General features: G+C 38.7%; 1 protein-coding gene and 1 long non-coding RNA gene across 2 annotated transcripts; both read right to left on the reverse strand.

Moving 5' to 3' along the window:
• Nucleotides 1-5,916: 5,916 nt before the first annotated feature.
• LOC310738169 (uromodulin-like) lies at nucleotides 5,917-6,956 on the reverse strand. The gene is made up of 4 exons (XM_083563159.1): nucleotides 6,841-6,956; nucleotides 6,554-6,738; nucleotides 6,293-6,453; nucleotides 5,917-6,172 (listed from the first exon to the last, which is right to left on the reverse strand). The coding sequence occupies exons 2-4, from the start codon at nucleotides 6,701-6,703 to the stop codon at nucleotides 5,923-5,925; spliced, it is 561 nt and encodes a 186-aa protein (XP_083419285.1). The 5' UTR covers nucleotides 6,704-6,738; nucleotides 6,841-6,956; the 3' UTR covers nucleotides 5,917-5,922.
• Nucleotides 6,957-7,119: 163 nt separating this feature from the next.
• LOC310738033 lies at nucleotides 7,120-9,147 on the reverse strand. Its single transcript, XR_014536970.1, has 3 exons — nucleotides 9,091-9,147; nucleotides 8,646-8,669; nucleotides 7,120-7,143 (listed from the first exon to the last, which is right to left on the reverse strand). It is a non-coding gene; the product is annotated as an uncharacterized lncRNA (long non-coding RNA).
• Nucleotides 9,148-20,914: the final 11,767 nt, after the last annotated feature.

Raw genomic sequence — 20,914 nt, forward strand, 5'->3', positions numbered from 1 at the left:
TCCTCTCAGCACCGGTCCCTTACGGTCCCTCCTGCAGGTGGTGAGCCCACGGGAAGGCGGCCCCACGTCACTCCGACGTCACGGTCCTTGATTTATTTTCCTCGTAAGGGTCCCCTGGAGCATAGAGGGTTAAGGGCCTTGCTCAAGGGCCCAAGAGTGGCAGCTTGGCGATACCGGGGCTTGAACCCCCGACCTTCCAATCGGTAACCCAGCGCCTTAACCGCTGGAGCCACCACTCCACCTATATATTAACTATATATATATATATATATATATATATATATATATATATATATATATATATATATATATATATATATATATATATATATATATATATATATATATTAATTATGTTATATAAATTATAATTAATTATATTAATTATATAAAGCCCCACTGGTGAAGGGCTGCAGTGATGGTTGACTTTCTACAACTTTCTCCCATCTCCCGACTGCATGTCTGGAGCTCAGCCACAGTGATCTTTGGGTTCTTCTTTACCTCTCTCACCAAGGCTCTTCTCCCCCGATAGCTCAGTTTGGCCGGTCGGCTAGCTCTAGGAATGGTTCTGGTCGTCCCAAACGTCTTCAATTTGAGGATTATGGAGGCCACTGTGCTCTTAGGAACCTTAAGTGCAGCAAAAAAATTTTTGGAACCTTGGCCAGATCTGTGCCTTGCCACAATTCTGTCTCTGAGCTCTTCAGGCAGTTCCTTTGACCTTAATGATTCTCATTTGCTCTGACATGCATTGTGATCTGTAAGGTCTTATATAAACAGGTGTGTGGCTTTCCTAATCAAGTCCAATCAGTATAATCAAAAATTTCTGGACTCAAATGAAGGTGTAGAACCATCTCAAGGATGATCAGAAGAAATGGAGAGCACCTGAGTTAAATATATGAGTGTCACAGCAAAGGGTCTGAATACTTAGGACCATGTGATATTTCAGTTTTTCTTTTTTAATAAATCTGCAAAAAGGTCAACAATTCTGTGTTTTTCTGTCAGTATGGGGTGCTGTGTGTACATTCATGAGGAAAAGAAATGAACTTAAATGATTTTAGCAAATGGCTGCAATATAACAAAAGTGAGAAATTTAACGGGGTCTGAATACTTTCCGTACCCACTGTATATATAAGGTACACGGAATGTCTTTGTCTGAACTCACACATCTCTGGTTACTGTGTCTTCTTACCCAATCAGAATCAGTTTTAGCTCAGGGGTTTTCCAGAGTCTACTGTATATATATATATATATATATATATATATATATATATATATATATATATATATATATATATATATATATATATATATATATATATATTCTGTGTGCTGTGTGATTCTTCCCTGATCAAAAAAGACACCACCGGCATCTTGGATCACATGGGAAACCTTTCCAAGATTCCAAAAATATTTTTTTTGTTAAGGCATAATAAAAATCTAACAATATTTAATAAATAAAAAATAAAATAAAATAATAAATGAATAAATAAATAAATAAATAAAAATAAACACTGATTAATTATTAAATAATTTATGTATTTATTTGTTTAATTTTATTAACTTCTGAAAGCTGCTTACTGTTACATCTTTCTGAATACATTACACTTTTTAACAGCAGCTAGCATAGCATAGCAGATGATCATTGTACAATGGTACACATTTTTTCTCTCTGATCATTTTATTTTAATGGGAGCTCTAAAAGTCTAAAGTATAACAGTAAGTTGATTGCAGACATTCAGTTGCAGAGTTGAGTTCTGTGAGGTCAGAGGGATATATAATTAATATCAATAACCCATGCTGCTGTAGTTGATGTGAATGTATGTTTAACACGGTAACGTGGTGAAGACTGTGATATTGTGACTATATTTTTTAATATTTAATCAAATTATTAGTAATAAATTAAGATTGTGTCACCACTATGAGTGGGTCCTATAACATTCTGATTAATTCCTACTGAATCCAGAATGAACACAACTGCTGATCTTAAAGCGTCTCCCTGATTATCAAAATCAATATTAAAGTCAGCAACAATTAATGCTTTGTATAAAGAAGTAGAAGCGAGATTTGTGATCAAATCCGCACATTCTAAAAGAAAATCAGAGTAGGGTTCCTGGGGTCTAATAAATAATAATTAATGGAATTGACTGACCAGATGTCAGGAATCCCCCTGCCATGCCCCCTTCGGCGGCTGTCAAACCTCGGGTTTCCCCAAAGCACCTCGCTCCTTCTCCCGTGTGTGCCCCGCCCGCACGGATTTGCGCGCAATCAGGCTTCATGGGGAACAGCTGGGGCTCGTTTCACGCGCTCATTCCCAGCCCCTATAAAGACCCCACATTCACCCACACTCCTGGTCCGTTATTGTATGTTCGTGTTGGTTCATGTCGGTGTGCTCGTACGTCCAGTTATCCCGCTACGTACGTCCAGTTATCCCGCTACGTACGTCCAGTTATCCCGCTACGTACGTCCAGTTATCCCGCTACGTACGTCCAGTTATCCCGCTACGTACGTCCAGTTATCCCGCTACGTACGTTCCGTTTCGGACTCCTCGCGCACTCCACAGCTGCGCTTCTCTTCCAAAGCTCCCCTCGGATTCCTCCTCTGCCATTTAGACGGGGCTGGTGTATAGAACTGTACCCAGGAGAATTCACTTCATTTTAGAGTAGATATTCGTTTGGTTTAATTCACATTTCTGTTAAACACATTACATTAAACTCCTGATCAGAGGTACTGGCTGTGTGTTCAGTTTCTCTATTGTAATGTTACGCAAGTTGCTTAAAGGGAGAAACATGTATTACATACAGACATTATGGAGAACAAATATTCTACATGTTCAAAATGATCTTCACAATGTTCTAAATATTATAACAATATTATTTGATAAACATTAATCATGTCTTATTGTCCTGTCTCTTTCTCTGAATGTCCTGCCTCTCTCACTCTTACACACAGTGTGCACAAAAAAGGAAGCAGGAAACAATGCTACAATGACTGACTTTAAAGAGAGAAATTTATTGAAACTGTAAAAGAATACAGACATGAAAAATATTTATCCAAGTTTACCATCGAATCATCAGGCCGAAGAACAAATACTCATTCAAACCGCAAGAATAAAATCTCTTTCTTACTTTTTCTTACTTCCTAAAATATTAAATTTAAAGCAATAATTAAATCAATAAATGAATTCATCATAAATTCTTATTAATCCCCACATTTCATTGACCTCATTTAATAATAATAGGAATAAAAATAATCATAAATACAGACATGTGGTTTAAACAATGATTATAAAGTTACTTTATGATTCAGAAGACAGAAATTCAATAACAGATAAATTAAAAGCAGTAAATCATTGGTCTTAATGTTTTCCTTTCAGAGAACGGTTCCAATGCTCAGGAAATCCAGTAAATGAAAGTTTTTATTCCTTTTGGGGCTAAAAGTCTGTAAAGTAAAAATAAAAACCAGTGTGTTAGAGAGCAGAAAAAATAAATAAAGGTCAGTGATCTGACAATGTTCTGTAGATTGTAGATAAAAAATGCAACACTGTGGTCACTGATGTCATAGCTCTACAACTAAATCTCTGCAAACATGGTGCCTTTTTTCTTTCTTTTTTACCTCTGTTTTTAGTTGACCAGATTAAAAGGCCCCATGGAGATGGAGGCACTATCATGGTTGTCCACAAATCTGACTACATGTTGGGGATTTTCAGAAGAACAATCCTGTACAAAACACACAAAAGAGATTTTATTTTTTTATTTTTTTAACAAATAGTTTTTGTTTATTTTACAATGTAATGAGCTAATGAATCATTTTATTTACTGACTTTGAGCTAATTTGTTTTTTTGTTCCTGCTTTAAGCAATGTTTAATGTCTCCTGTTTTTGGGGATCATGATAATTTAAATAAGGTGCCTCCAGTCAGCTTAGCCAACCATATATACTTTGTACTTAGTATTGGCACCCCTCTCACCATCCTATCAAAAAGTATGAAAAATGTGGAAAGTATGAATGTGCGTGCGTGCGTGTGTGTGTGTGTTTGTGTGTGAGGTTTAAGTAGTGCTGATGTCATTATTAGATTTTCACACTGAAGGCTTATCTTACATGCAAGTTGCCTATTCAATATTCTCTAGTTCAGGAATGTATTGACTCACCACTGCACAGTTATTTTCTAGCAGGCAAAGGTGAACGCTGCAGTGAAGGAAAACGCTGGACTGGTCTACACTAAATGAAAACGTCCCGAAGGAGAATTGTCCAATTGTGGATAAACCATTCTGAAGAACATTCACTGTGCCATCATTTGGATTAGGACATCTGAAAATATTTAATTCACAAACATTTTATAAATATAAAATATATAAACATATAATAAAACCTCAGATGAACAACACATGACATGCACATTTATTGATTAAAATCAGGCCAAAATAAAAAACAATGTGTGAAATTCAGCATTGACTTTAGAGAAGCAAAAGCTGCTGCTCTAGGAAATGTTATAAGGCATTTTTAAACAATTATGGTACATCATTCTAAGGGAGGGGTGATGATTTCGGCTGGTTTTGCAGCCACTGGACCTGTGCACCTTGCAGTCATTTAGTCATTAATGATTTTATCTGTATACCAGATTCTAGAGCCAAAATTGAGGTTATTTGTGTGATAGCTAAAGCTTGGAAAAAATATCTAAATATATCTGTACTATTTGTACCTACAACTTTATCATTATCTAATATATTTTCTCATATTTTCTTATATTTTATATTTATAGTTCCATTTATCCAATGGAAATAATCTTATCTTCTGAGCAGTCGATCAGGTTACAGGATAATCACAACAGCAAATCTACAACAAAATGGCTAAAAAAAAGAATAGATTCAAGGTGTTGCAATGGCTCAGTCAAAGTCCAGACCTTAACCCATCTAAAATGCTGTGGCAGGGCCTTAAATGAGCTGTGTATAATCAAAATTTAATGAACTGAAGCAACGTGACAAGGAAATTAGAGCCAAAATTTCTCTAACATGATGTGAGTGACTGATAGTCAAAAAGAAGATGATTAGTTATTACTGCTAAAAGTGTTGAATCATTATATGTACTCTCCACGGTTTTGCTTTTGTAAAATAATGTCATGTTTTGTTATATCTGAGACTGTATTTAATGTACTTAATTCTAAGGACCAGTTAATTTAATACAGTGGTCCCCCGCTTATCGAACGGCTCGGACATCGAACCTTTCGCTTAGCGAACAGTTTTTTGACCAAAATTTGCACCCGCTGAATGACCAAATGCCTGCTTATCTACCTTTTTTTACCCCGACCCACGTGGAGTGAGGGAAAGAATCTTACCTGTCTCACCTCAGCCTTCGTGGATAGAGCATCTATCGTAAATTAAACAATTATTCTTTTGTTTTTCATAAACTCAAGCAAACTGTGCTCCAGCGTTGCCTCCGCTCATTTCGCCGCATAACAATTATATACAGTATTATTTATGTACTTGTATTATTTAGTATTTACAGTAAAAAAAGGGCAAAAATTGTTAATAAATGGGTATCGGTGGAGGTCGGGAATGAATTAATTGGTTTTCCATTATTTCTTATAGAATAATTACATTCGCTCTTCAACCTTTTCGCATTTCAACCGATTTTAAGGAACGGATTAAGGTGGATAAGCAGGGGGCCACTGTATGTCTTGATTTTAAGGAGTTCAATTTAAAGAGGGTGTATTTTTTTTATGTGACCAGAATAAGCAACAGAAAAAGCTCTTAAAACAAATATTTTAATGTGTGTTTTAGTAAAGTCAGATATCAGACAACAGCTGAAGCAGCGTGAGAAATTAGTAAAGGACAGTAAACATTATATGCTATTTAGTGTTTAATTCTACTAGGACCACAGGCAGCTTAAGATAAGCTTTTAAGGTATCTATAGAAGGAAAGAGTTACTTACTTTTGAGTAATCAGCTCCCAGTAGACAGGGTAGTGCTTCTCATTTACAGGTGTGGCCCAACATGTATCCATCACCAGGGCAATCTGAGTGCTGTCCACTCCTTGAACAGAGACTTCTATGTAGATTGGATCGCCCACCATTATATTCGCACTGCCAGTGTAAGGGTGAGAGAAGCCAGCATCCATATAGGGAATCATTGTGACTTGGTACATGCCCACTCCATATGGATTATGCCTGTTAAGAATGCTTTAAAAAAGTACAACCACAGATTAATTAGAAATGTGTATACAAGTTTGGTGTTAATGCATGCAAAGTGTTACACTCTAATGCCTTACATAAAGGTTTACTATTCAACAGAACTCCTACCTCTGAATAGGGTTGAGCTCTGTGTTCATGCTGGATGTCTCACTAATCTGGTACACGCAGGAAAAAGAAAGCTCCAGTGTTTTCTTCCTGTTAATAATGCCCCCTGCTGTGTCCACCTCCCCGTATATTTGGTTTTCATAGATGATATGGGTGCCGTTGGCCTGTAAATATAGTTAAAAGTTAAATTCATGTTTTTAACATCTCTGACTTCTTGATTAACAAATTTAACTTAATCCCAATTGCTTTGACAGCTAGGTGTACCGTGAGATGTGTGCCACAGATGTGGTTATCATTATCAAAGTGGAAAATAAGTCGGTCATTTTGGATTGTTCCTCTGCAGCTGGGGTCATTCAAGTAAAGTTCATTATTAGGAAATCCAGCTTCAAACAGCTGACAGCGGGACAGAGACATGGTGCCAGAGCTGCCATCACACTTTTCAGTGGCATCTGATGGAAGAAAAAGTAGTTGGTCAGGGATGGTTTTGTGGGAATTAAAGCATTAATCATAGCGTTTGTTTCCACAGCAGTAATGTTTTAGAAAATATGTACCGTAATAATCAGGGTTTGGTTTGGGATGGTTCACAATACAGAAGCAGCCATAGATGCCATTTTTCTCCCCACAATATTCATTCTCACTACAGCTCAGAAGCTCACAGGGACTTGGAGTCACTAATTAAAGGAGAAATAGATGATAATCTTTATTTTCTTTATTTTAAATGGCTTAAAGCGGTATTAAAAAAATATTATTGCTGATAGTACAGATTGGTCTAAAAGGAAATAATTAAAATAATCCTAATTGGTTAATTGGCTCAATTAATATGGTTTTACCTGTTGGTGGCTCTGTGGGTGGTTCTGTGATAAAAGAACGTTACTTATGGTAACATAGAAGATGAAGAACTTGGGAAAGCAACTTTGCAACAAAGTAAATGCAGGATTTATCCAAATGATTTAATATAACAACTAGAATATTTCAATTACATGGTTCCCAAAAAATCTCCTACAAATTATGAATTAACATTGAATTAATATGGTTTTACCTGTTGGTGGCTCTGTAGGTGGTTCTGCAAAAAAACACATTTACTCGTAATTAAGCATATAAAATGTACAATTTGTAAAATCTATTTAGCTAGGAGCTTCAGTAAATTAAGTTGTTCATAGAATTCAAGCTAAAATCTAGAAAAATTCATATACATTTGTCCCAAAAATATCTCCTACACATTTCTAATTAAAACTACTGTAAAGGAAAATGGTTTTACCTGTTGGGGGATCCGTGGGTGGTTCTGCAATAAAAAACATTCTTTGTATTTAAACAAAGAATATGTAGAATGTGGAAAAACAACTTAGCAAAGCGCTTCAGTAAATGCAGATTTTGTCCATAGGGTTCAAGATAAAATCTGGATTAAATAAGATAAATGTTTAAAAAAAAATAATAATCTCCTTCACAATGTAAATAAAAAAATAAATGAAAATGGTTTTACCTGTTGGCGGTTCTGTGGGTGGTTCTGCAATAAATACAATTTTATTCATATTTAATCATAAAAGATGCATAGACTAGAAAAATTCAGATACCTTTTTCCAAAAATATCTTCTACACATTGCCAATTAAACCTACTGTAAAGGAAAATGATTTTCCCTGTTGGTGGCTCTGTGGGTGTTTCTGTAATAAAGAACATTTTACACATATTTAATCATAGAACATGTAGAGTTTAGAAAAGCAGCTAAGCAGGGAGATTCGCTAAATGCACATTTTGTCTATCTCATACACATTGACAACTGAAAGTGATTTAAATATATTATCAAATATATTGTATGCAGTAAATGCAAATTTTGTCCATAGGATTCAAGATAAAAAACTGGATTAACTAAGATAAATGGTTTTAAAAAAAAAAAATCTCCTTTACAATATACAATAAAACTGAATTAAAATGGTTTTACCTGTTGGTGGCTCTGTGGGTGTTTCTGCAAAAGCAAAACATTTTTACTTGTAATTAGTTATAAATATGCACATTTGGAACTGCATTTAGCGAGGAGCTTCAGAAAATAAAGCTTTTCTTCTAGAATTAAAAGTAGAATCCAAAAAAAAAAAATCTCCTACACATTTCTTATTAAAACTACTGTAAAGGAAAATGGTTTTACCTGTTGGTGGCTCTGTGGGTGGTTCTGCAATAAAAGAACATGGTACTTGTGGTTACATATAGAAGATGAAGAACTTGGGAAAGCAACTTTGCAATGAGCTTCAGTTAATGCAGGATTTATTAAAATGATTTAATATAACAATTAGAATATTTCAAATACACGTTTCCCATAAAATCTCCTACAAAATACCAATTAACAGTAAATTAAAATGGTTTTACCTGTTGGTGGCTCTGTGGGTGGTTCTGCAAAACCAGAAACTTTTATTTGTATATAATCATAAAAGATGTACATTTGGAAATGCAATTTAGCAAGGAGCTTCAGAAAATGAAGTTGTTTTTCATATAATTCAATCCAAAATCTAGAAAAAATCATATACATTTGTCCCTAAAATATCTCCTACACATTGCCAATTAAAACTACTGTAAAGGAAAATGGTTTTACCTGTTGGTGGTTCTGTGGGTGGTTCTGCAATAAATAAAATTTTACTCATATTTAATCATAAAAGATGCACATTTGGAAATGCAATTAAGCGAGGAGCTTCAGAAAATGCAGTTTCTTTTTCTAGAATTAAAGCTAAAGACTAGAAAAATTTAGATACCCTTTTCCCCAAAATATCTTCTACATGTTGTCAATTAACCCTACTGTAAAAGAAAATGGTTTTACCTGTTGGTGGCTCTGTGGGTGGTTCTGTAATAAAGAACATTTTACACATATTTAAACATAGAACTTGTAGAGTTTTAAAAAGCAGCTAAGCAGGGAGATTTGCTGAATGCACATTTTGTCTATAGGATTCAAGATGACAACTCGAATAGCTCACATATAAATATATATACGACGACAAGGACGATGCCACTTGGGGTAGAGACGCTAGCTAGCTATCTCTCCCCAAATGCTGCATCTATGAAGGCTATCGGTTTGGCTACAAAGAGCCGCTTGGCTCTGGTAGGTAGGGCTACGCGGCAGGTCAGGCTGTGGGTTGCTTCCATACGATGAGTGTATTGCAGGCATACCAGGCTGGCCTGCTAGGGGGGATGGTGTGGGATTCCTTCTGAGCGACACGGTGACCCCTCCTGCCTTGACCTGGTAACGCTGTAGGTAAGGGCGATTGCTGGCGGGTTCAGGAGACCGCGGTGGCATTTCAGTGGTACTTCCTCGCCGCTCCAAAAGGGCTGAGAACACTCCAGCACGAGAAACACTTTTCTTGGCGTGGTGTGGGACTCGTCCAGGTTGCGGGCACGGTTGTCTCCCGCCCGGTTTGAAGTCATCCTCACTGAGTCAGAAGGGTAGGAGCAGGACAGCCACTCACTGTAAGGCAGTTCCAGAGGCTGCTGGGTCCCATGGCGGCAGCATCCAGTGTAATCCCATTTGGCCTCCTCCACATGAGGCCCCTCCAGTGATGGCTCCGGGGCAGAAGGGTTCTCCCCCAGTGGGAGTCCGTATCGTACCATCAAGATCTCACGGTGTGCCCTTCGAGCCTTAGATGCATGGAAGGACCCAACCTTCTGTTCCGAGGGCCCGTTTTAGGGACTCCTTGTCGTCGCGTAACGCTAACGACGGACGCTTCCCTCACGGGGTGGGGAGTGGCACATAAATTGCCTGGAGATGATGGCAGTGTTGTTGGGGTTAAAACATGGTTTGCGGACCTGGTATCCCTACTCAAGGGCCCTCTGTGGAAAATTCTTCCCAGGAGGGATCTCCTTTTGCAGCTGTGGGTGGTTCTGCAATAAATACACCTGGGTGCGTACCTAAGGTGCCTACGGCTTCCACACGACGCGCATGTTACAGGCATTCTGCCCTCCTCCGTTTATAGCCCCCGACCAGGAGTTAAAGACCCGACTGTGTCCAGTGTGATTACTAGACTCTTGTCTCCACAGGACGAGTCCATGGAGGCGGTCGGTGCAGCTGTTTGTCTACCGTGGCCCCAAAAGGGAAAGGTTTCCTTGCCGATGGGAACACGTTGAGCGGGATGGGTAGTGGATGCCATCCTTTCGGCTACGAGTCCTGGTCTCCGCTCCGCTCGGGGTCAGGGCTCGCTCCCCCGGAGTGTGGCTGCCTCTACGTCCTTATCTACTGGAGTATCACTCCGGGACATTGTGACGCTGCGGGCTGGTCCCCCCTGCCGAACTTGTTGGGTAGTGGCCTCAACCCGGAGCCACTCCGGGCTCCTCTGTCCTGCCGAGGTTCTCACACGCTGGGCAGGGCTGATCAGTGTTGCGTGATAGGACACTCGATCCCAAAGTGTTTCGCCGTAGCGTCTCGTTTCCTCGGGGAAATAGGGTTCCCCTTCAGGAACTCGAGCTGCGTTGAAACGCTATGGGAACGCCTCTGCGTGAACGTGCTCTGAACCACTTGTGTAATCTGACCAATAGGTGTTTGGAACGTGACGTCATCAGCGTGCGACGTCGTGTAAACAGGAAGCTACAAATGGCTGCGAGATGGACCAGACGCTAGCTTTCTGCTCGTTCAGGTAAGCACTGTTTCGCTGTGGTTTTCTGATCGAGTGATGGCTGGCAGACAGGATTATCGTAAATGTGTTCATCCGTGTCTGCATTTTATTACCGGTAAGGATTCACATGATCGGTGTGTTGTTTGCCTGGGAGCGGAGCATGCACAATCAGCTCTCGAGAGAGACGACTGCTCGCATTGTAGCCGCATGGCTACGCTGAGGCGAAGCGGCGCCGGCGCTCGTGGGGCTGGCAGGCTGATTTAGCGGCGGGGTTGGAGTCGAATGAGTCCCCTTCAGCTTCGTCTGCTGAATTGAGCTTCGGCTCTATCGAAGAGACAGGCCCGATGGCTGCTTCTTCTCCCGGTACGAGCAGCACGGCATTACATGTCTCTCTCTCCGAGAAGGCTGAGCTGATGGATGCTAGCGAGCCCGTGGATTCCTCTCAGCCTGTGCTGTATGAGGAACTACTCGAGGTCGTGACGGGAGCCGTCGCTAAGCTGGATCTAGCTTGGCCGGTGGAGCAGCAGAGGCAACGCGCACCCAGTAAGCTGGATGAGCATTTTCTGCGTCCTGTGACACTTCCTCGGCGCTGGGGCCTGCCGTTTTTTACTAATCTGCACGCCAAGGTGTCTAGATCCTGGGAATCCCCGTACTCGGCGCATACTTCGTCTCACCACTCCTCGCTCTATGCGGACGTGGTTGGGGCTAAGGTGTGCGGCTACGAGGCGATGCCGCGTGTTGAAGAGACGCTACCCAGCTATCTTTCTCCTAGCATAGCATTGTCACTGAAGGCTCCGGTGTTCCCTACTAAGCCGCTACGTGCTACATCGGCTTTAGTGGGGAAGGCTTGCGCGGCAGCAGGCCAGGCTGCGGGTTGTCTCCACACCATGGGCGTGTTACAGGCATACCAGACTGACCTGCTACGTGATTTGGATGAGGGACTTAGCTCCGGGGCCACTGACGTTAAGAAGTTGCGTCACGCTGCCGACTTGAATCTTCGGGCCACGAAACACACGGCGCGGGCTGTTGGTCGGTATAGAGAGGCATCTGTGGCTCTGTCCGACCTCCCAGACAAGGATCGAGCTGTGCTCTTGGTGACGCCATGACGGCGGTCGTAAACAGGTTTCAGGAATCTAAAAAGCAGTTGGCTGCGTTTCAGCAGTACCTGGGGCTGGTCGGTGGCAGCCCCAGCCTGGTCCTTCCGGGCACCGCGAAGCCCAGAAACAGAGCGTCGCTCTGGGCCTAAGAGAGAGCAGGGTGCGTCCCGCCTCCAGCAAATGCTCTCGCCTCCAGCAAACAGGCTGTGGTGCGGAAATCCTGACGATCTTCAGTCGAGGAGGCGGTGTACACCTCACGCTACGGTGCCCATCCCTCCCTCGCAGGAGGCTGGGCCGTTGGCTCTGCCACAGGATGTGCTTCAGAGCACGGCCTCCCTCCAGTGGGCATCTCCCTCCACTTCCGCCCCAAGTCTCGGTGAGGAAGAGGGAGACCCGCCGCCTCCCTCAAGGTGTCATCAGCTGCTCTGAGTGGGTCAGAGGCCAGTCCCAAGGGGCTGGTTTCCCTGAGGAACTTTCTGGCAGCTTGGGAGGGCTGCCAGAGGTCTCCCGGTGGGTCCTGCGCACGATAGAGGGAGGTTACGATTCAGTTCGCATCCTCTCCTCCCCGTTTCAACAGGATGTGTCCCACCCTGGTGGGTCCCGAACAGGCTCTGGTCCTGAAACAGGAAGTGTGAACACTCCTGGTGAAAGGGGCCATCGAGGTGGTTCCCCCCTTGTTTCGAAAGTCAGGCTTCTACAGCCCGTACTTCGTTGTTCCGAAGAAGAATGGTGGGTTGCTTGCCATTCTAGATCTTCGCTACTTGAACCGCTCTCTCAGGAGGCTCCGGTTCAGGATGCTCACCCTGAAGGGGGTCGGGACGCAGATCAGGTATACACTATAGATCTGAAGGACACGTACTTTCACGTCTCCATCCTTCCAGCACACAGGAGGTTCCTGAGGTTAGCTTTCGGGGGCGAAATATATTATATATATATATATATATATATATATATATATATATATATATATATATATATATATATATATATATATAAAATCAGTTATGTAGCAATCCAGAAAAAAAGTAATGGGTTAAAAGCCACATGTCTCATGAGTTTATATTTTAAATTGAAAGAAGATAACATAAAAATTAGGTTCCTACAAACATTTATCTGAGACTATGTTTGGTTCTCCCCTCCCAGCACCACCCAGCCCAAATTTTAGGACTTACAGCTGAAAACACATTCCTAAATTTAAATGTTAACAGTTCCCGATAAAACGTGCTACATACACAATTTAAATATCTTAGAAAAGAAGACAGTTTGAGCTTTACTGTCAATCATCAAAGTAGATATTGCTCAAAAAGATAAGTTATAGATGATAAAGTGCAATGGACATACATTTCCTGCATTAAACATTATTTTTATTTAATATATAAATACATAAAATCAGTTCTGGAGCAATCCAAAAAAAGTACTGTGTTGAAAGCCACATGTCTCATGAGTTTATATTTAACATTTTATGAAGATCTTTAAATAACAAATAAGATTCATACAACCATTTTCTGAGACTGTGTCTGATCCTTTTCTCCCTCCCCCTGTTTGAGAGACACCTGCTAAACTCAGGTGTCTATTCATACAGTCTGCATATTAATGAATTGCTGACCATTAAAGACTTTTGTTCTACATGTTTGGCTAGTGATATTGAGCTGGCATTCATATTGATGGCCAAGTAGCCAGACAAGCTATTGTTCTACAGTGATTACCATTCATATTGATGTGCGGCCATTCCAATCTCAACAATACACACACACACACACACACACACACACACACACACACACACACACACACACACACACACACACACACACAATTACTTTTTAAGCATTTCTCTTATAAAAACAAACGGGCAACAAAACCAATAAAATCGTATAAAACTGTAAAGGAAGATATAGTGTAACTTACACATGTAAAATAGCATCTCCATGCAGATCTCAAAGTCTCTGTTGTTACTATGCCCCCAAGAATATTTTCCACATTACTGCTTTTTTTTTTTTTTTGCAAAACTACTTTTTTGACTGGCCCTTTTTTTTTTTTTTTACTTACTTATTTTCTTTTTTTTTGCAAACAAAGTCCAGTTAGCACGAGCTATAAACAACTGGTTGTGATGACCTGAGAGCTGCATCACTTCCTGGATCGTCACACCACGTGCTGCTTCGGCCAGTAAGAGACACGCGTGGGGAATGAAACCCTCACATATATCGTTAGAATCCTGCACTTATTGGCTACATTTTCCAACAATCATTTTGTTCCCATAATGCTACTTGCTGTAAATAAAAGGTTTGAAATGATAGAATAAAAACGCCATGGCACCTGCCTATAGTGAAAACTCAACCAAAGATTCCGCCTCTTTTACTTTTTTTTTTACTTTTTTTTTATTATTTTTTATTTTGTGGTCTCAAGAGTTTTGAAACACTATATTCTACCAGCCATATTTGTTTTTGTTTCTAGCAAAAATGCTTTATGGCATGTTATTCAGTAGAGCCTTATCTTGCCTAATAAACCAAGATTAGCAGCAGTGGATGTGTTTTGTGACTCGTTATTACAATAATGTGTAAGTAGTGCATGTGTTTTTGTTCATCATGTTGTTTGTTTGTTCTGCTTACACAAATTTAGCAAATACATTTGTTACGATTTCCATTGAAAAACAGTAAACCTAAATCACTGCTTGAGGCTTAGACCTTTAGAATGATGTATAGTTAGTCATGGTTACTCTTTTTCCTTGTTATTTAATCTATTGCTAAACATTAACACCTAACAATGGGATATCAGTTGTGCTGGTGCAACCCCGACAAGTAAGAGGTTAAGCTGCACACCCTGGTTTTCTCTGAATGCATATAAAAATTTCAGATAGACACAGATACTGATACTGTCATTGGCTCTGCTGCACACTTCATTTTATGACCATAATTCAACTGACAACAAAACATTTTAAAGAAAACTTTCCTAGAGAAATGCATCACCTCTGTCTAGATTAAAATTCATTTACCTGTTTTTGGTGTTGTAGTTGGTCTCACTGCATTAAGAACATCACTGATGGCTAAAATATGATATATAGTATTTTTAGAACTTTATTCTTTTCAATTTAAAATAATTTACAACACAAGAAAATATCAATAAAATAACTGGAAATAGTTCCTTAATCAGTATAGTGATACAGGTTTTGGCTCTGCTGCACACTTCTACTCATGACCTTCCAGTCAGAAGTTCAACATCTACCACTGAGCTACCGCTTCCCTGAATTCAAATGTATTAATTACACGAAAGAACTTTATTGCCAGTTTTACTTTATGTGCTTACATACTCTCTACATTAATGATCACAAACAGCCCTATTTTACATGTCACAGTTTAATTCAATTGGCAACAAAATATTTAAAGATATCATTTCAAAATCAGTACTGAGAAATCAATCGCATCTGCCTGGATTTAAAATTAATTTACCTGTTGTTGGTGGTATATGGGGTCATATATGTGGTATATGTGCAATACATAGAACATTTATTACTCACAAATGGCTACAATAGGATCTATGATATACTATTATTAACAATAATTTTTAACCAAAAATGTTGTATAGCTGGAAATATTTCCTGAACCAATATAAAAAAATTTTTGATTTACCTCTTCTTTTTGGTTTACGTCTCCCTGCAGTAAACAAAAATATAATGTAGAGAGGTTTTGTTTGTCTGATATCATACACACAGCTACTGAATAATCAACCCTGTCTGAATTAAAGTCTATTTACCTCTCAGATGTCCTGTGGTTAGACCCACTGCAATAAAGAACAATAATTAACATTTAATAAAATACAGAAAAATCTTACAAATGACCTTCACTAATTGCAAATTTTGTCTTTAGAGTTCTATTTAAAAGAAAGGGTTAAAGATTCCAAAAAATCAGGAAAAACACACTAAATAAACGAATGTATGGATATAATTGTCTTGGCTGGATCAAAAAACTTTTACAAGGTTGCAGTGGACCCTGTACACCACACTCCACATTGTTGCCAACCTGAGAACCAAAGTCGGTAGTGTACAAAGAAAAAGCAATCTTATAGAGGATTGCCTTTTTTGTACATAAAGTTATATTTTGTTATTTTTGTGTTTTTTATGTATGGAGACTTTTTGAACAACTGGTGGTTGTTGTACGGGCACAATCTTACCACAAATTATCAGCATGCACAGTAAAATTAGAGTCCTCATTTTGAAGAGCTGTTAAAAAAAAGTAATACCTTGTCAGTTAAAAAACAATACAATACAATGTATAGAAACCCTAGAAACTCAACACTAAAAAAAAATCTGCTGTTTTATCTGATTACCTGGAAATATTCCTGCAAGGAAACCAAATGATTACTTTCTCTGATTATTAGTGCTGGTGCCTCTACCACTCAACCAGTACACCCTGTAGCGCTGTCTTTAAACTGAGCATTACATACACTATATATACTGTTTATTTAACATTTATGTGGGTGGATTATAATTACCTTATCAAATCCCTTAAACAATGGCCTAAACCAGTTCTGGGGCATTTCTAAATAATTTCTTCCTTGTACCTTTGCCAAATGGGTTATTCATGGTGTGTATTTATATGTAGATGTATGCAGTTAATGTCCTCTTTAAAATAGAGGTTTTTATACAAGTGGGATTAATGTGATCAATGTTTACTTATTTATTTATTTAATAGAACAAACAATAACGTTAAGTTGCCTGATACCAGGAATGACAATAAAATGTTATAAATTGAAATAATGCTGTTTAATATTTTTTGCCTTTTTGTCCTTTGACAGAAAACACACCTGTTTTTAATAAAAGAGGAATCTTTTCAGTTGGATGCATTTGCTGGTTTACTGCGTCACCATGTGACCATGTGCTGTTGCTATGCACGCTCTGATCTTCACACAGCATAACTTCATTCTTATTCATAATTGCCCCTATTGGAAGGTGATTATTATTTTAAGAGCTAACTGACTGCTTTTTTGTTGCTCTGTGTCTTTCCTTTTATTTATAGTTAAATACTAAATTAGGTTAAAACAACCTGCTCTGACAACACCCATCAGTCGTTCTAATACATCTTATTCTTGACTTTTAGCTTTAAACAACATGACATGACAGTTGTCAGTAATTAAGATTTTTTTTTTCTTTCTTTATCAAAATGTATATATGAATTAAAATATGATATTAGATCATACATCTATGTTAAATCTAGGTGGGTGTTTTTGGGACCATTCTGCATTTCTACAGTATACTTTTCATTGCCAGCAAATAGAAGCAGGAAATTATTGTTTTAATAATTGTATGATTATGCTACTCCAATCACTGGGAAACCGATTTCAACACTGTTACAGATCCAAGTTGAATGGTTTAGTGCAGGGGTGTCAATTATATTTGGCCCGCGAGATCATATCAAATGTGTTTAAAACTGGCCCGCCAGTATATAGCGAATACACCGCTAATACTACAAATCCCAGAATGCTTTGTTAGTGCATTAGCGCATTAGTCGAGACCGCTGAAAAATTCTGCCTATTCAGCGCTGAATTTACCTGCCGATTTGGCAACTTTGAAGCCCAGTATTGCAGATTTGAACTGCTCAGTAATTGGTTTGTGATTGATCGCACCAACCAACCTCTTAATGGAGCTGATTGAACTCCAGTGCAGTGACATGCTCGAGTCAAAGTACGACTCTGTGCGTGATGCACAGTTTCCACACTTCCCCAACTCCAAGCTGCTCAAACGCTCTCTATGTTTGAAAGCACCATATAGGAGTTTTACTGATGAAAACCTTCACTCAAACCTGAGGATTTCCTTAGTTTAGAACCCAAAAACCAGACATTGATGCACTTGCATCTAAGAAAAGATGCAGGTATCTGGCTTCAACCAATGTGCATCAGAGTAAATCAGAGTGTAGCAAACTGAGCTTGAATGGATCTTGTCTTTATGCACTTTTTCTACTCCAAGGCATGGACTGTTAATAGTTGAAAGATTGCCTTTTTTATTGAGGGAAAATAGTTTTAAATTAATAGTTTTAAATAGAAAAGTTTTAAATTAAAAAAGAATTTGAAAGGCTAGAGAGAGAGAGAGAGAGAGAGAGAGAGAGAGAGAGAGAGAGAGAGAGAGATAATAAGAAACGAATAACACTGATGTGTGTTTTATTTCAAATTTAATTTCTCATGTTAAACTTTGGTTGTTTTTATGCAAAACTAAAGTTCGTTTCCATTTGAAAAGGTCCAACATAACACATCTGGAGAGAAGGGAAACACGCACAATTGCAGTTGATTTTTCAATAAATATTGAGTTTGGCCCACGATTTCGTCCCAGTTTTTAATTTTGGCCCACTGTGAATTTGAGTTTGACATCCCTGGTTTAGTGTTTTGAATATTAATTGCACACATCCATAACATCAGAGTAAATGTCTATATTTTGTTTAATAAGCACAGTGAAGAATCTTATATCCTATAAGACTGAAGCAGGCACAAGAGCATGATCTGTTTACTCTGTTAAAAGCCTTATCACATAAATCATCAGCTATTTTGAACTCCATGACCTTTACTAAGTTCCCTTTAATTCGGTCAACTTAATTATTTCATATTTACTGAAATCTGAAATTGTAAGGGATGGAATAATGTGTAAAACCTTACTTAGTAGTAAGTGGGTAGAAAGACAGACACAAAAAATTTAACGAGACTTGCTAAACAAATTAAAATGTGTACGCAGACATTTCTCTGATAGATCTTCAAAGTGGGTCAGCCTACTCTACCCTCTACCACTGTACAAAAGACTTGTGCATTTTACCAGTCAAAACAATTGCAGTTATTATTTCTCAACTTATTAATGAATTCAGAGTACAGTATGATTTTATCTCTAATAACGACTTTGCATGTCTCCCAAAACATCAATAGGGATACAGATTCAGATGCATTTGTAAGCAGAAAATTGTAAAAATTTTACATACATTTTTAGACATTAACATCTGAATATCTAAATGGTTCACATGGTCAGTGTCAAAGATTGTATAAGATAAGTTTCCTTAAAAATTCCCTTTATTTTATACATTCTCTGGATTATTTATTGTATTGTATTCTGTATGATACCTTAAAGCCAATGCCACTTCACTTACAGGTTTGATTGCATATTTAAAACACAACATGAAATTAGCTAACGTTTTTTAAAATCTCAGTTATTTTTTAATTGCTATGTGTTTGCTATTGAGCAATAAATAATTACTACTGAAAATCGATTTGCGTCAAAAATGATATTTACATATGAAAAGGTGTAGGTGCAGATCTTCATTCCAACCGAGCAAGCGCCACACATGATTCTATTTAGAGTAAAGATCATCTGATTTAAAGAGGTGGGTTAAACTTCTGTTTGGTTAGAATGTAATCCTGCTCTCACACTGATCTTTTGTGGATAATGCTGAATAGACTTGCATTAAACATTTAAGAATTGCGACCATTTTTTATATACAGTGCTGTGAAAAAGCACTCTATATAAACGAAAAACTATTTTTCTATTTCATATATCACAATTGTAACTTTCGGACAAATGTGTATGAAACATTTGCAGCTCACAAAAGCAGAAAACATACACCACATTCAGCCACTGATGTGAAATGTGCAGTTCTTGAGAGAGCTTCAGATGTGTGTAATCTTACTGATAGTCTTATTGACACAGAAGACATTGCAAAAAAGATTCTCTTGAATTTTAATGATTAAAGGGAACCTTCACTAAATGCTGCTTTGAAAAAGCTTGGTACATTTATGCATACATTGGAAAGCCTCTTCCACATATCAGCAAGTTGTATGGATGAGTTAATAGAAGACTTACAATTAATTTTATCTGTAGCATCAGCTGAAGGTCGTGCAAATTTTAGAGAAACACAACTGCATTCTTGCTGCATGTGTAGTTGTGGATTTAGTGAAGGGGCTGTGGGTGTTAGGAACAATAAGTACAGCACTTGTAGATGGTCCCTTTAACAGTGCATTCAAAAGAAAAATATATTTTGTGGAACATTTCAGTGTTGCTGAACCTGTGGAGTTTATAATTGATGCAAAGGTAATAAAGTCAAGTTTATTTCTATTGCACTTTTAACAACAGACATTGTCTCAAAGCAGCTTTACAGAATTTAACAGTTAAGGTGAATGGTGTGTGTTTATCCCTGATGAGCACCATGGAGACTGTGGCAAGGAAAAACTCCTTTAGATGTTATGAGGAAGAAACCCTGAGAGGAACCAGACTCAAAAACAGAACCTCATCCTCATTTGGTTGACATCAAGAGTGTGATTATAGACTTTAAACACTACAGAACACTGGAGAGTGAGAACTAACATGAGCACTGGAGTGTGTGATTATGAGTGATGATCTTTCTACAGTCTTATACAGTCATTATGGTTATAAAACTAGGAGCTACTGAGCAACTCATAAAAAAGCTCAACATTTGTGATCATCACAGATCCAACCATCCAGCTTCTCCATGCCAGTGCCTTTTAACACTCCAGGAGGTCCAGTGTCCAAACTCCACATGAAGTGGGATCCAGCTTGCACTGGTACGTCTCTAGATGGTTCGGAATGTTTGTGGGCATCTACTTCTTTAAAGGTCCACAATCTTCATTAGGTGGGACGAGACTGGGGCTGGAGCAACCTCAGGATGCCTCAGGATGGGGAGAGAAAGAGAAGCAGTGGAGAGGCATTAGCATAGCTGCTGTTCATGATATTAACAGCACAAGTTGATAATGTGCATGTGATCAGATGTTCTGGAGCACAAGGTTCTGAGATGTGAAATGTGTTATGTGTAGAACTTGCTAAAAAGATACATCTTTAATCTGCACTTAAACTGGGAGAGTGTGTCTGAGCCCCGAACACTGTCAGGAAGACTATTCCAAAGAAATGGTTGAAGGGTTCAAGGTGAAAAGGGGCACTCAGCAGCCACTTCATTAGGTACAT

The sequence above is a fragment of the Silurus aristotelis genome (assembly GCF_946808225.1).
Source record: "Silurus aristotelis genome assembly, chromosome: 15".
Classification (NCBI taxonomy): domain Eukaryota; kingdom Metazoa; phylum Chordata; class Actinopteri; order Siluriformes; family Siluridae; genus Silurus; species Silurus aristotelis.